This window comes from Marmota monax, unplaced genomic scaffold (assembly GCF_021218885.2).
Source record: "Marmota monax isolate L192 unplaced genomic scaffold, Marmota_monax_Labrador192_F-V1.1 WCK01_AAM20220418_F8-fsc00222, whole genome shotgun sequence".
Classification (NCBI taxonomy): Eukaryota; Metazoa; Chordata; class Mammalia; order Rodentia; family Sciuridae; genus Marmota; species Marmota monax.
Genome location: NW_026694968.1, coordinates 2152634 through 2168490, shown reverse-complemented (window position 1 = coordinate 2168490; position 15857 = coordinate 2152634). Strand labels below are relative to the sequence as shown.

At 32.2% G+C, this 15857-nt stretch overlaps 1 protein-coding gene across 5 annotated transcripts in view; it reads left to right on the top strand.

Moving 5' to 3' along the window:
• The window catches only part of Arhgap5 (Rho GTPase activating protein 5), a 103398-nt gene that overhangs the window by 83407 nt on the left and 4134 nt on the right, over positions 1-15857 (top strand). For all 5 annotated transcript variants that reach the window (XM_058573659.1, XM_046427472.2, XM_046427474.2 and 2 more), the window contains exons 4-6: positions 7742-7819; positions 10731-10862; positions 12506-12611. In XM_058573659.1, the coding sequence (XP_058429642.1) occupies positions 7742-7819; positions 10731-10862; positions 12506-12611 (316 nt within the window). The remainder of the gene's footprint in view (positions 1-7741; positions 7820-10730; positions 10863-12505; positions 12612-15857) is intronic.

The following is a 15857-nucleotide window of genomic DNA, read 5'->3' as shown; positions in this document are numbered from 1 at the left end:
ACATTTTTTGTCTACTAATTGAGATGATCATGTAGTCTTTTCCCTTTATTCCATTAATGTGGTCTATTACATTAATTGATTTCCCAAAGTTGAACTTGCTTTCCTTGGATAAATCCTACTTGATCATGATGTATAATCTTCATAATATGTTGCTTGATTTGTTTTACTAGTATTTTGTTGAACAGTTTTATATTTATACTTATAGAGAATAATGCCCTATAGTTTTCTTCTCCAGTGGTTTTTTTTTTTAAAATCTGGCTTTTGTATTAGGGTAATATTGGCTTGTTAACATGAGTTAGAAAGCATTTCTTTCTTTCTTTCTTTCTTTCTTTCTTTCTTTCTTTCTTTCTTTCTTTCTTTCTTTTTTTAATAATTTGAGGTCAATTCTTATTAGTATTTCTTTTAAGGGTTCAGTATAATTTATCAGTGAAGCCATGTGGTTCTGAGCTTTCCTTTGTTCTAATTTTTTATCACTGGATGAATCTTATTATTTCTATTTGTGGGTTAGTTGTGCTTTTCTATTTCTTCTTGAGCCAGTTTTGGTGATTTGTGTGTTTCCAAGAATTTGCCCATTTTGTTTAGTTTATCTAATTTATTCATAGTACTCTCTTTTTAACCTTTCACTTCTGTATTTTCAGTAGTAATATCCCTATTTTCATTTCTGATTTTAGTAATAGGAGTCCCCCCCGCGCATGCGGACACACACACACACACACACACACACACCATCTTTTTCCTCCAAGAATTAATTTTTGGAATTGTTGATTCTGTTGTTTTTTCTGCTTTGTATTTTGTTTATCTCCATTCTGATTTATACTCCTTCATTTTGCTAGCTTAGTGTTTATCTTGCTCTCTTTTTTTAGTTCCTTAAAATTAATTGTAAAATCAAGTTTTTGCTAGTCTGTATTGTGGTGCTGGGGATTGAACACAGGGCAGTGTACATGCCAAGCACACATTCTACTGAGCTACATCTCCAGCCTGAGATGTTTTTAATGTCAATGTTCACAGCTACAGAATTTCTCTCTGAACACTGCTATTGCCTCATTCCATAGGTTTTCCTTTTTATTCATCTCAAGGGTATTTTATTTTTTCCTCTTGGCTTCTTTCATTTGAATAGTATTTATTGTGTGACTATTTTAAAAATGCTTGATAAGGGCCTTTGTTGAATAGCTGCTTTCCTTTTGAAATATATTTACATGGTACTGCAGCTTTTGTTTAGTAGTATAGTCTTCTAAAAATTAAGGGTGGCTTGAAAAGTATTTTCTAATTTCATTTGTAATCTCTTTGATCTATAGGCTCCTTTAGACAGTTTTACTTTCCACATGTTTGTGGATTTTTTTGTTACTGATTTATAATTTCATTTCTTTGTGATCAAAGAACATACTCTGTATTATTTCAGTCCTTTTAAGTTTATTTAGACTTGATTTGTGACTTAACATGTCGTTTGTCCTAAGAATGTTTCCTGTATACTTGAAGAGAATGCATGTTGTACGGTTGCTGGTTGCATTTTTCTGTTTGTTCTAGTCTGTTTTTTGTGTTATACAAGTGTTCCATTTCTTTGGTGATCTTTGACACGAGGTGTTTTTTGTTGTTGTTGTTGTTGTTGTTGTTTTTAATTCATTACTGCAGTGTACTATTAAGTTGAACTTCGGTTAATTTTTGCTTCACATAATATAGAACACTCACTAGCTATGCATGTTTATAATTAATATCTTCTTGGATTCCTTCTGTTAAGGTATAATGTCATTCTGTGTCAGTTTTTGTCTTACAGTCTACTTTTTGTGATACTAGGATAGCCATCCCAGTTGTCATTTTGTTATTATTTGCATGGAATATATTTCCCATTCATTCACTGTGTCATATTTTGGTATGTTGTACAGGCTGGCTGGCTTCAAACACTGGCCTAAGCAGTCCTCCTGCCTCAGCCTCCCAGGTATGCAGGACTACAGGCACATGCCATTACTCCAAGCCTTTCGAACTTTTATATCCAACATATTGATGTCTTTGATTCTATACCAAATATCTTGTAGACTGCATGTAGACTGAAAATATGAATCATTTTTCTGTTTTGTCCATTGTACCAATCTCGTCTTAGTAAAGACAGAGTTTAGTTTCTTAAACGTAACCCTGGGGATTAGAATTAATATTTTAACTTTATAATGATTGTTGTAATTAAACTCACTTGAGTTACAAAAGTGTACAGAACTCCTGTTCCTTTGTAGCTCTCTCTGGCCCCTTAATGTTATTTTCACAAGTTATATCTTTATACGTTGTGTATTGTTAACACACATTTGTAATTGTCATTTTTTACATTTGTCATTCAAATCATATCACAACAAAGAGAGAGTTATAAATCAAAAATAAAATAATATTACTGGCTTGTGTGTTTATCTGTCTTTACCTCGTTAGTTTATTTATTTATTTATTTATTTATTTTTGGTATGAGATTGAAATTACTGCTACTCCATTTCAGTTTAGGGCATTCCTTTCCACTAGTGATGAAGTTTCAGTTTTTTTTTCTCTGAAAATGTTTTAATTTCTCTATCATTTTTGAAGTTTTTCCAAGTAGTAGGAGAATTTTTGATAGGTACTTTTTGTTTTAGCACCTTAAATATATCCTTCCATTGCCTTCTGACCACTATTGTTTCCAGAAACAGACTCGTAATATTACTCAAGAATGCTTGTATGACAGTCTTTTCTCTCCCGTATCTTCATTCTTTTCTCTTTTTGCTTCTTAGATGTATTATCTCACAATTAACCAATCTTTAATTCTTTCTTCTGCCTGCTCAAATATGCTGTTGAATCTCTGTAGTGACTTTTTCATTTCATTTATTGTACTTTTTAGCTCCAGAATTTCTTTTTGGAGACTTTTAATTTTTTTTAATAATTTGTAAATTTATTGATGTTCTCTATTCATTGAATCATTGTTCTCTGGGTTTCCTTTAGTCCTTTGTGAATTTTTTAAAACAATTAATTTAAATTCTTTGTCCAGTAAGTGTAATGGTTGTGCTTCCAAATGGACATTTTATGAATTTCTTCTTTTTCCTTGCAATGGACAATACTTTGCATGCCTCCTAATTTTTGGTAAAAATAAGTTGTTTTGAACCTTATAATATGGCAACTCTGGAAATCAGATTTTCCCCTTCACTGTTTTATTTTTATTTATTTATTTATTTGCTATTTGTTGGTTGTTTGCTTGTTCAGCAGCTTCTCAAAATTCCTGTTGTAAAGTCTGAATTCTTTGTTATTTGTTGCCACTGAAGTCTGTGTTCCATTAGTTTAATGTTTTGATAGTTTCTTTAAATGCCTGGAGCCAAAAAAATGAAAATACTTTCTAAGTCTTGTGGTTGAAACAAAGGCAAGTCCTTTTACTCTTGAGGCCACCAGACATGTTAAAATTCACAACCAAGGTTCTTTCTGAATAACATCCTTATTGCTCCCTCTGGCACTTAACAGCCTACACTCTACTCATAGTTGTTACTATTCTGGGGTATGGAAGATGATAAATGAGTAATTTTAAAACTTCATTCTTCACCAAGACTTCCTCTGATTGTTGGGTTATTTTAACTAAATTCTAGAGTTCTGCAAAAGATAATTATGAATCTTTTGGCCACTCACAAATCATTTTTGTGAAAGGACTGGGCTTAGGAATTTCCTTTACCACTTCTGATGGTGCTACCCCCCCCAAGAACATATTAGTCTACTATATGAATTATTGACACATCTTGAACTATTTTAAATCTTCAGTTATCTCTAACACTGTACTTATGAGCTTAGTTAATGACCTTTCCAAATGAATTTTTACAGTGATATTTGGTTAAAGGTAATATAAATTTTCAATTTTTTTATGTTTAATTTTGGTATATTGGGATAGATTGTTGATCCCCTTATTGATTAGCTGTCCAGGATAGAAACTTTGGGTGATTTAAGTCCAAGTAAAACTTGAGTAGTTCATATCTAAATAATTTGGTATTTTTTTGTTTTTTCAAACCACTTAGTTTTATAAGTGTGTAGAAAGCAAGAGTTTAACATGGAGATTAAACACCTTATACTATTTATTTAACAAATACTGCTAATTATTTATCACTATGTAAGAAAATCTTCAAGTTGACATTATTGGTATTTGGGGCCATTTAATTCTGTGTCATTTGAGCTTGTCTTGTGCCTTCTGGGATGTTTAGCAACATCCCTGGCCTCTACCTACTAGATGATAGTATCTCCCTCCTCCAGTTTTGACAACCAAAAATATCTCTAGGCATCGCCAAGTATTTCCTGAGGTATGATGTCACCCAGCTGAAAACCACTGCTCTGTGAATGAACCAGAGGACTCTGAAAAGGACACTGCTGTTCCTTTTAATACTTTACTGCTGAGTAGAAGAATGTTCTATTATAATACAATCCAGAAAGTACTAAGTAGTAAAGGGTTATAAATAAAGTGCTATCAGAATGTAAGGAAGAAAAAATAGCTTCTAGTTGGCATTAGGAAACATGTCAATGAGGTGGATGTGTTAACTGGGTCCTGAAGACTTGGAATAGTAAGAATTAACTTCATAAAAGAATTTATTCACAAAGGCAAGACATTTTTATCTAGAGAATAAAGTTATAGGTTGTTTGGGGGTAGCACTTAGGTTATGTAAATGAAAGAGTAGAAGGAAAACAATGTGTTGGAACTAGACCTTAAAAGAGCTAGGCATTAAGTCAATAGGCATTGGGGAAATTATATGCTCTTAAAAGAAAATATTTCCTGTATGGTATTAGAATGCCTGAAACAGAAACATATAAAAATATTAGCCATTTTTTTTCTTGTTCTTTTTCTTTTAATTATTAGAGATATAATCAGTAGGAGATAACATGAGACACTTTTATAAGAAATTGGCTTAAGTGATTATGCAATGCTGGTTAGCTAAGTCCAAAATCAGAAGATGAGTGGTCAGGAAATGCAGGCTGGAAACTCTTAAGCAAGAACTAATATTCTTATCCACAGCTGAAGTTCTTCCTCAAGGAAACCTTAGTTCTGTTTTTAATGCTTTTTAATTGATTAAATCAGTCTTACCCATATTATTGGTGATGATCTCAACTGATTTTTAATGTTGATCACAATAAAAGACCTTCATATCCAAATCTAATTAATGTTTCATCGACTAACTGCATATTATGCCTAGAAAAGATGACACAAAACTGACCATTATTCTATCTATAATTAACAAAGTATGTTAAAAATAAGCATATTTTTATTTCTTTTTTTTGCGGGGGTGGTGCTGGGGATTGAACCTAGGGCCTTGTGCATGCAAGGCAAGCACTTTACCAACTGAGCCATATCACCAGCCCAATTTTTATTTCTTTTATAAATGAATCAATGAACTGCCCAGTTTGAAACTAATAAAATTGTTTAGATTTCTAGCAGTTCTCACATAAGAACTAAGTATAAAGCCGAGTAACATTTTTTTGTAACTTACATCCTCTAATTTTGTGCTCATAGAAAAGTTGTAATGCTAACACAAGAAGTTCCCATATATTTTTATTTTGTTCCATTGCTTCTCTTCTGTATACACATATGTTGACAGTTAAGTTTAAGGCTTCAGGCCCTTTATTCCAATGTGTAAGTTTTTTTTTTTCCTGGATAGCCTTGAGCAAAACCATAGTAATGTATATGTATTTGCAAAGTACATTTTAATTCTCACTTTCCCTTTTATATTCGCACTTTTGGCCATTGACAAATGCTAGATTATTTGTTGTTCTACCCATTCCTGAAGTCTTTTCATTTTTCTTAGTCTTATTTCTTCCTGTTACTTAGATTGGTAATCTGTACTGATTAATCTTCGAGTTCATTTATTCTTTTCATTGTCATCTCTCTCCTGCTATTAAGCCCATTCAGTGAGTTTTTTTTTCTGTTAATATCTTTGTTCTAAACTTGCCATTTAGTTCTTCTTTGTATTTTCTGTTTCGTTACTGAAACTTTTTTTTTCATGTTTCCAGTGTGTTCATAATTCCTCATTCAAGTATTTTTATAATGCTTACCCTAAAATCCATGTCAGATAATAGTAGAATAATAGAAATTTTTCTTGGGTTTGGGTATGATAAGTAATTTTTGTATTATTATTATTATATTCTGGCCATTTTGGATATTGTGGGACTTTGGATCTTATTTAAATCTTGTGTTTTAGCAGAACCAGCAGGAGAGGAGGCCTCCCTGCCAGGTGTTGTTGAAAATTTCCAAGTCCCCACTTTGCATCCGTTGATTAGTACCACATTTGCGAAGATAGGGTATCTATGACCTCTGGGTATTAGTAGAAGTTTAGGCTCTCCATTCATCCTCTACTGACACTGAGGGAAGATAAAGAACTCCTTGTTATGAATGATCAAGGGTGAAAGTCTGTAGTCTTCCCAGTAGGCCTCCCCACTGATTGACAAGGGTAAAGAGAATCATTTCATGCTGTTTGGCTTGAGTATGGAACCATTAATGTCAAAAATATATTTGTCTTGCTATCCTGTACCTTTCCAGATCTAAAAAGAGAACAAGCTTTTCTTGTTGGTGGCTTTTTGTTCTATTATTGTTGTTTAGTTTGGGATAGGATGTTTGTTGTTGGTACTCATTGGTGTTTTGGGGCTATTGGCCTCTCTGTTGCCCTGTCCAAGGCATATAAGAGGCATAAAGAAAATGCATCCAGGTGCAGTGGCACACATATGTAATCTCAGCAGCTCGGGAGGCTGAGGCAGAAGGATCATGAGTTCCAAACCAGCCTCAGAAAAAGTGAGGTGCTAAGCAACTCAGTGAGACCCTGTCTCTAAATAAAATATAAAAAAGGGCTGGGGATGTGGCTCAGTGATTGAGTGCCCCTTTGGCCACCCTGCCAAAAGAAAAGAAAATGTAGAAACTTCCTGTAATGTCGCTGTTAAAGTTCTGTGATCATAAGTCACTCCACCTTTGCTCCACTATAAGAGGGTTATTTTTTGTTTGTTTGTTTTGGGTACTGAGGATTGAACCCAGAGGAACTTTATCACTGAACTTTATCTCCAGTCTTTTTTTAAATTTGAGACCGGGTCTCTAAGTTGCTTAGGGCCTTTCTAAGTTTCTGAGGCTGGCTTTGAATTTACGATCCTTCTGCCTCAGCCACCGGAGTTGTTTGGGTTATGTGTGTGCCTCTGCACCCAGCAAGAATCCTTTTTTTTTTTTTTTTTTTCAAACATACTGTGTTCAGGGTTTTAAGCTGCAATTACTGGGAAGAATAGAGAAAAGTTTTTTGTCTACTGATTTTGTTCAGAAATGGACGTACTGAATGATTTAAAATAGAAATCAGTTCATTAAAAACTTAAAATGCGGTGGGGATGTGGCTCAAGTGGTAGCACGCTCACCTGGCATGCGTGCGGCCCGGGTTCAATCCTCAGCACCACATACAAACAAAAATGTTCTGTCTGCCGAAAAACTAAAAAATAGGTATTAAAAAATTCTCTCTCTTTCTCTCTCAAAAAAAAAAAAAAAAAAAAACTTAAAATGCTCAAATTATTTTATTTTTTTTGAAGTTGTTTTTTTTTTATTAGTTGTCAATGGACATTTGTTTACATGTGGTGCTGAGAATCAAATGCAGTGCCTCACACATGCTGTGCAACTGCTGAGCCCCAGCCCAAAATATTTTATTCTTAAAAATATTTTATCATCATGTTTTGGTAAGTCACTAAGTTCATAAGATTAAGTATATTCTTATGTGTTTCTGAAAACATGTATATTTCTTTATTCTTTTAGGGTTATGTACTGAAGGACTGTACCGTGTTAGTGGTAACAAAACTGATCAAGACAACATTCAAAAGCAGTTTGATCAAGGTAGGAAGATAATTGTGTACAATAAAATTATTGTTTATTGTTTTCCTTACTGGAGTTTCATGGTGGGAAGATTTTTTATTTGAAAACTTCTTAAGGAAATGAATATTTAGAGGAGGGAGTTTCAAAGCGGGATTAGAAGTATTAAATAGAATAGATGCTATAGTAAAGGTACAGGAGAGCAGGCAAAAGTCTGTTTTTTACACTAGCAAGAAAATTATTATTTTAGAACCTTTTGTTATTAAGGTACTGACTAGTAGGGAATCAGGCAGTTGGAGATAAAAAAATAAACTTTTAAAATACATTTGAAGGAGAAGAAAGATTGAAAACAATAACAGTAGATCAAGAAAATACAGTATTTATATATATATAAAGAGCTATAAGAAAGGAGGTACTGAAAAAGAAGGCCCTCAGTATTGAAATAGTCTGTTATAGGACCAATGGAATAAAGAAGTAGAATTTATAGGTTTTGTTCTGGTAATAATGCGAGACTATGTCATATTCTAAGACTACAGAGAATAGTTCAAAATAAATTTTGGGGGGCAAGATTAGATATTTTGTGACAAAGCTACTCTTAGTTTCTTTCAATATTTCATATTCTTTCCATATTTTATATTTTTAATTCAGTAAGCTATCACAAATAAGAGTGTATGACCGAACTTTATAAATCCATCACCAGAATTGGAAAAGCAATAAGTTGACTTATGATAGATTAGCATCTTTATATCAGAGATAATCCAATGTAAATGTTGTTGGAGGGGGGTGTCCTTGATATTTACCATTAAGAATAAAAATAAAGCTAAATAACCTTCATCTTCATAAGTAAATTTTGTATATATTCAAAGATTTAAATGAAAGCCAAAAGTACTAGGGGGACCATGAGTGAATATTTTTAATAGTATTGGATTAGGAAAGTTCCTAAACTTCATGTAAAAACTAGAAAGAATGAACCAAAGTAATATAGACTGAACTACTTAAAATATAAAAGCTCTGTATGAGAATATAGATAAAACATAAAGTTGGTCACAATGGAAAATGCCTGTATAATTCCAACTCCTCAGGGTCTGCTGAGGCAGGAGGACTGCAAGTTGGAGACCAACCTTGGCAACTTAAGGAGACCCTGTCTCAAAATAATGAATGAATAGGGATGCTTCTTAATGGTAGAGAACCACTCTTTAATCCCCAGCACCACAAGCAAAATAAAAATGTAAAACCCGAAGACAAAGTATAATCTTAATGATGGTATTGTAATACCAATGCTAGGTGAAGCAATTTATATCAGAAGAAAGTCACCAGTAAATACTTGAATATATGCTTAGCTTCTATCAATGATAAAAGAAAAAAATTATTGAAAGTTTATATTATCAGAGTGGAAGACTATTTGATATAGTGTGGGCAATCAAGTATCAAGTGCACTGTTGATTGTGGGTGCCTTTTAAGGGAAAATTGTGAATATCTATTAAAAAGCAGGTAGCTTTACTAGAGAAATTCTACATTTAGCAGCTGATGTTACAGAAGCTTTTGCACAAACATACCAGGGCATTTGTTGCAGCATTTTTTGTAATTAAAAAGAAAAATGGTAGGGTACAAGGAGTGGTGGTACATGTCTATAATCCCCAGTGTTTAATCAGAAGAATAGCCAGTTTGAGGCCAGCCTGGGCAACTATAGGTTGGAATATAGCTCAGAGCATTTGGTCTAGTATGTGTGAGGCACTAGGTTCAATCCCTGGTAGTTTTTTTTTTTAAAAAAAAAAAAAAAAGGAACTGGGGAACCACTGGTGTCTCTATAAGCGTAGAATACTTAATAGCCATGTAAAATAATTGATTGTTAAAATTGCAAGATATCAGTTGTTGAGTGGCATGTATGTGTACAAAAAATACATGATTTGCCAAAGATTATTATATATATTATTCCATTAAAAAAAATATTATGGAGAACCTGTTTAGACTTTATAATATCAAATTGGTAAAATTTCATTTCTAATAATGAAGGCAGGCTAGTAGTTAATACCAAGGCTCTTAGATTTAATTTCATGGTTTTGTTTTCTAGTCTTACCACTTACTATCTTTGTGCTCTATTAAACTTAATCTTTCTAAATTTCGGTTTCCTCATCTCTAGTTTAGGTGTCAAGAGTGAGCATGAAAATAATGTGTGTGAAGAATTTTCTGTGTGTTCATTGGGTAGCTATTATTACCCAATGAATGTAGACTAAGGAAGTAAGTTTTTATACATGAAACAGAGCATCTTGTAGACATTAAACTTGTTTATGTAGAGCAAAATGTTAACAGTTGGAGATTCTAAGTTAAGAGATTCTGGGTTAAGGATATGTTTGATATCTTAGAACTATTCTGAAAACTTGTGCAGATTTGAAATTATGACAATTAAATGTTACCCAGAGAAAACAAAATGTTTTAAAAAGTTGCATGAAATTTTAATAACCTTTAGTAGTGTTTTAAAAATGAAATCAAATATAAAATGGACAGATGTTTAGGCTGTTGTTTGTTTGTTCTTAATGAGCAGAAAAGGGCTGAAAGGGAACATGGCTAAAAGCATAAGCAATTATTGTTTCTAGGTGATGGGGGTAATTATTTTCTTTTTTGCTGTTCTATATTTTCTCATTTTAAAAACTTGTTACATAATTAACCTTTCAAAACAAGTTAAAAAATTCAAGTTATAATTTATTTACATAATTCCTCTAAGAATTAGTAAAGTTCTTCAATATAATAAACCTAACAGCATTTTTTATTGTTAACAGAAAGAGCTTCTTGCTTGGTTCTCTTTTCCCTTATCTATACAGTTTTTCAGTCTCTAAAGAAAAGTGGCTAATAAGAAGTTTTAATATCTTCTGATCTCAAAGTATCTTTTTAGCTTATTCTTCTATAATCAGTTAAAATTTTAATTTTTGTTTTATAGATCATAATATCAATCTAGTCTCAATGGAAGTAACAGTAAATGCTGTAGCTGGAGCTCTTAAAGCTTTTTTTGCAGATCTTCCAGATCCTTTAATTCCATATTCTCTTCATCCAGAGCTATTGGAAGCAGCAAGTAAGTATAAATTTCTACCTACACACACACACACACACACACACACACACACACCCTTTTGGGAGAAAGTTGCTGATGTCAGTTTTCAGGTATTGATTGCTAAATATTAAAAAATCAAGTCATACACTCAAATATATAGCTATAAAAGTTCATCTTACTAGAACTCTGTTTCTTAAAGATGTTTTCCTCTAAACTGAAATAAAATCAGGATCCCCAGGGGTGGCCCCCAAGAATATTCAGTTTTAGTTAGCCTCCCAGATGACTTAAATGCTATTGTGGTTTATATTTTTAATTCAAACTCCAGAAGCACTATAACAATATTAAATACTTCAAATGAATGGATATGTAATGTACTTCATTAAAATCTTAACCTGTGTAGAGTCTGCACATATTTAAACATTTTTTTAAATGAAGGAAATTAACTTTGGCTTCAAATATTAAGTTTTTGGAAAAGGTAAGGCAGAAACATGAGATACTTAATTCCTACTTTGATATAAATCATTCAGATGTTTCCAGTAAGCAGATACTCGCTTATCTGGAAAGTAAGGCATCATTTTGGGCATCAAGTAACCTGCTTGATTTACATTAACAACTAAATTTGTCTTTATATTTCTTTTTAACATTTTCTTTTTATTAGTAGTTTTCAAGTTCTTTTACTACTTCATTATAGTTTTGATTATATTAAAACTTTTTTTAAGGAATTAAAAACCACTTTGGTATATTCTCAAAAAAATATAGTTGCCCTATACATGCACATGTGTAGCTTGTAAACTAAGAAAGGGGTTCAGCTGATAGCTTAAATCTTATTTCTTGACCATAACTTTTCTACTTAAGGACATTTTCAAGAGCTGGATCAGAGGTAAAATGTGACACATGAGAATTTGTTAGTATTTGTTAGTTATTATGATATAGCATGCACAATGGCCTCCAAAATGAAAGAAGAAAACGAAAGCAATCTCTTTATCTCTCAGTTTTCACAGGACCACATTTGAGTTACCCTATTTTATAATTTACATATTTTTTGAAGAGTAATTATCTTAAAATGCTTATACTGCCTATAAATGACAATTTTTAATAAGTAGATTATGAGTAAGTGTGTATAGACAACTATGACCCAGGGGCCATTTTCAGAATATTACAACAAAAGAAAGAGAAAATCTCATTACATGTTAAAGTTATGCATAATTCAAATTTCAAAAGTTTATTGGAAGATAGCCAACATTCGTTATATCATTTATTACTGCTTTTGTGCTTCTCCTGCAACTTTGAATAGTTGTACCCACAAAGCCTGATATATTTACTTACTATCTGTAGCATTAATTTTAAGAGGCCAGAAGATTTATAAGGAATTAGTAAACTTTAAATCAGTATCTAATTATATAAATTGCCTGGGTAAATTGCTAATATACCATTTCCAATATTATCAGTGCTGAGTCACTCTGATCTTTGATGAATAGCTTTACTTATAAGAAGGCTATTGCAGTATAGATAATGTCAGTCAAATTAATTTCTTAATTTAGATAATTTAGCAGATTCTTAATTACTTTTTGTTGTTGTTTACCTATCCTAATATGTTTCAAACACATTCTTAATTGTTTTTTTAAGTATGTGGGTTTCACACAAAATTTTTACTACCCTTACAGAAATCCCAGAAAAAGCAGAACGTCTTCATGCCTTGAAAGAAATTGTTAAGAAATTTCATCCTGTAAACTATGATGTATTCAGATATGTAATAACACATCTAAACAGGTATTTTTGCTTTGTTTTTGCAAATAAAATTCACTATCCATTTAAAAAATGTAAACTTTATAAATTGGATAATTGTAAATTTCATTAAAGGAATGCAAACTAAACATGATTGGTTTTTCTATAATGGTTGTCTAATTTATATTTTCCTATTTATCTCTAAAACTATATGGTTATTTTTGTACATGAAATAATAACATAAATACCAAGTATGATCAGTATATTTTCTTTTTATCCTGCTTATTCTTTGTAGTTTGGATAAATTATGATTTTATTTGTAAAATGACCCTCATATAATTAATCAAATCACCCTATTTGGATTTGGAAAAATTGAGGCTTAAAGAAGGAAATTATAATCCCCAAATCATAAAACATTTTAATAAGTGACACATTTTATGCCCAGAATCTAATTCTTAAGAGGTTTGATTTGCTTCTTCTACTATACTATATTGGTGTTTTATATCTTTCTTATTTTAAATATTCCATACGGTGGTTCTTTTCTTTTGTACTGGGGATTGAACCCAGGGGCCCTTAACCACTGAGCCACATCCTTAGCCCTTTTTGTTATTTTTTTTTTTTTTTTTTTTAATTTTGAGACAGGGACAGGGTCTTACTAAGTTGCTTAGGGCCTCACTAAGCTGCTGAAGCTGACTTTGAACTTGAGATCCTCCTGACTCAGCCTCCTGATCTGCTGCTATTACAGGCATGTACCACGACACCCACCCACACAGTGAAATTTTATCACAAATTATCCTGTTACTTGAAATGCCGGGCACTAATCCTTACATTTCTATGCCTAAATATTAACATTTATCATAGCTTCAAGCTTTTGCTTTTTTCTGAAAAGATGATATTCTCAAAAAGCATTCATTAACTAAAAGGTAATAATGTGTTAATAATTAAAAGCTTAATCTGTAGAATCAAATGGACGTCAGTGTGAAATATTTCTGGTTCTGTGACCTTGGGGGAAATTACTTTTTCTTGCTAAGTCTTGATTTTCTCAACTGTAAAGTGAGAAAAATAACATTTTACAAAGTTGTTCTGAGGACTGAATGGGATTGTTAGTTTTTATACTAATAGCTGTGTTTACTCTTCATGGTGTTTTCTACTGGTATTTTTATTAACTGCAGGGCTAGGGGTGTAGGTCAATGGTAGAGCATTTGCCTAGCATGTGTGAAGCCCTGGGTTTGATCCTTAGCACTGCAGTTAGTCAGTAACTGCGGAGTTTGGGTTTTGTTTGTTTTTTTAAAAACTAAATAGTATCAAGGTCTATACAAAGTGTATTTTACTCTGTACTTCTTAAAAGAAGTTTAAAGTTTATTATTGCTATAAATGTGTAGTACCAAATTATATGAACATTTCTTATAACCCTCTCCACAAATCTCTCATACCAACATACATAGTATTGTAGTATACTTAGCAGTTTCCTGTTTTGAAGAGTACAGTACTGTAAGGAGAGTTTGGCAGAATGATAACAGTGTAAATGGATACTGAGTAGACTTTACCTAACTAACATGAAGTATAGGAGTATTTTATGAATATATACTATTTTACTGAAATGAAAATACAGCTTCAATTAAAAGATTAGGGAATGCTGGGTACAGAGATGAATGCATCAAATGTAATTACTATACTCCTGTAATCCTAGCAGCTCAGAAGCCTGAGGCAGGAGGATCGCAAGTTTCAGGTCAGCCCGAGCAACTTAACAAGACCCTGTATTTAAGTACCATATTGAGTTTAGCTGATTTTTTTCTTCTTTTAAGAAAAGAAATGAAAAGGCCTCTCTTCTTTTATAAAAGAAGCACTGCATGAATGCATTCTCTTTTAACTTGAATGATATGGAGACCCACCAGAGAGTAGAACAGAGAAATAACACAATCAGACTTAAATTTTTAAAATGAATGTTCAACTAGACTATAATTGGATAAGGTCTTCTTTGTACCAGGTACTCTCAAAGTGCTAGGGATGTTGGTGAACAAAATAAAATAGCTATATATTTCATGGAGCTTACATTCTAGTAAAGGAGAAAATAAATGGGTAGGAGATGATTGAAAAGTTACAAAAACTAATCTGCGGAATTATTGTTTGGCTATATTCTCTTTGACTCTCCACATCCACTAAGTGTCAGATGAGATTTTTTCTATTTTTTTCCCCATTTGCTTTCCTTTGCCACTACTTTAGTTAACATTTCTTACGTAGGGACTTATAGCATAGTTGTAGTTGAGCTCTTTCTCTGCCATCTTTCCTTACTAATTTTTCCTTTCTCCTAATGCCAGAAAGATCTTTCTAAAAACATCTTTCTGTAAAGATCCCTTATGATTAAATAGCGTTTTTATTTTCTTAGGAGCAAATCTAAACCTTGTAACACTAGGTGCTTCTAACTTCTTCAGTTGCATCACCCTTCCTTTTCCCAGATAGGTAATCTAAACTCTGCTGTATTTTAACTAATAGCAATTAGTTAAATTGATATAAAAGTATCAATTTGTATCTAGTTTGTCATTACATCTTGACATGGCTGCCTCTCTTGTTCCTAAAAAGTGGTACCTAAAATAGCAAATCTAGCACTTTCCTATTACATAAAAATACCATGTTATTTTTATAACCCTCTCCACAAATCTCTCATACCAACATACACAGTATTGTAGTATACTTAGCAGTTTCCTGTTTTGAAGAGTACAGTACTGTAAGGAGAGGGTTATGTTAGATCTGCTGTACCTACCATCTTTTAACAAAAGGTTGATTTTAAGCCTCTTTCAACAAATACTAATGAGTTTTACCATGGGGGGAGGGATATATATATATATATATATATAATCTATAGTATATATATATATATAATTTGACCACATATGTTATCTCAGATGAACAACTTTTATTTTGGGGTTTCTTTTGGTTTAGATCTTAGGAATTTTTATTTTCATATTTAAGATTTTCCTCCTGTCCTACATGCTTCTGGACTCTTATGTATGAATTAGGAAAGTTAGATTAACTCCAAAGATCCTTCCCAGTTGAATAATTTTGAGTTCTAGCCCAAGATTTGCCTCTTAAATTTTTTGCTTATTAAAGATAATAGAAGTGCTTGCCTCCAAATTTAAAGGACTGTATGCCATTGACTTAATATTGTATATGATCATTTGTAAATTATTAAATCACATACAAAATTTAAGGTAGAATGTGTCATGAACTGAATGTTGTCTTTCAGATGATGTTTCTAACAATATACTAAAGGATTTAAAAGATTGCTTTATG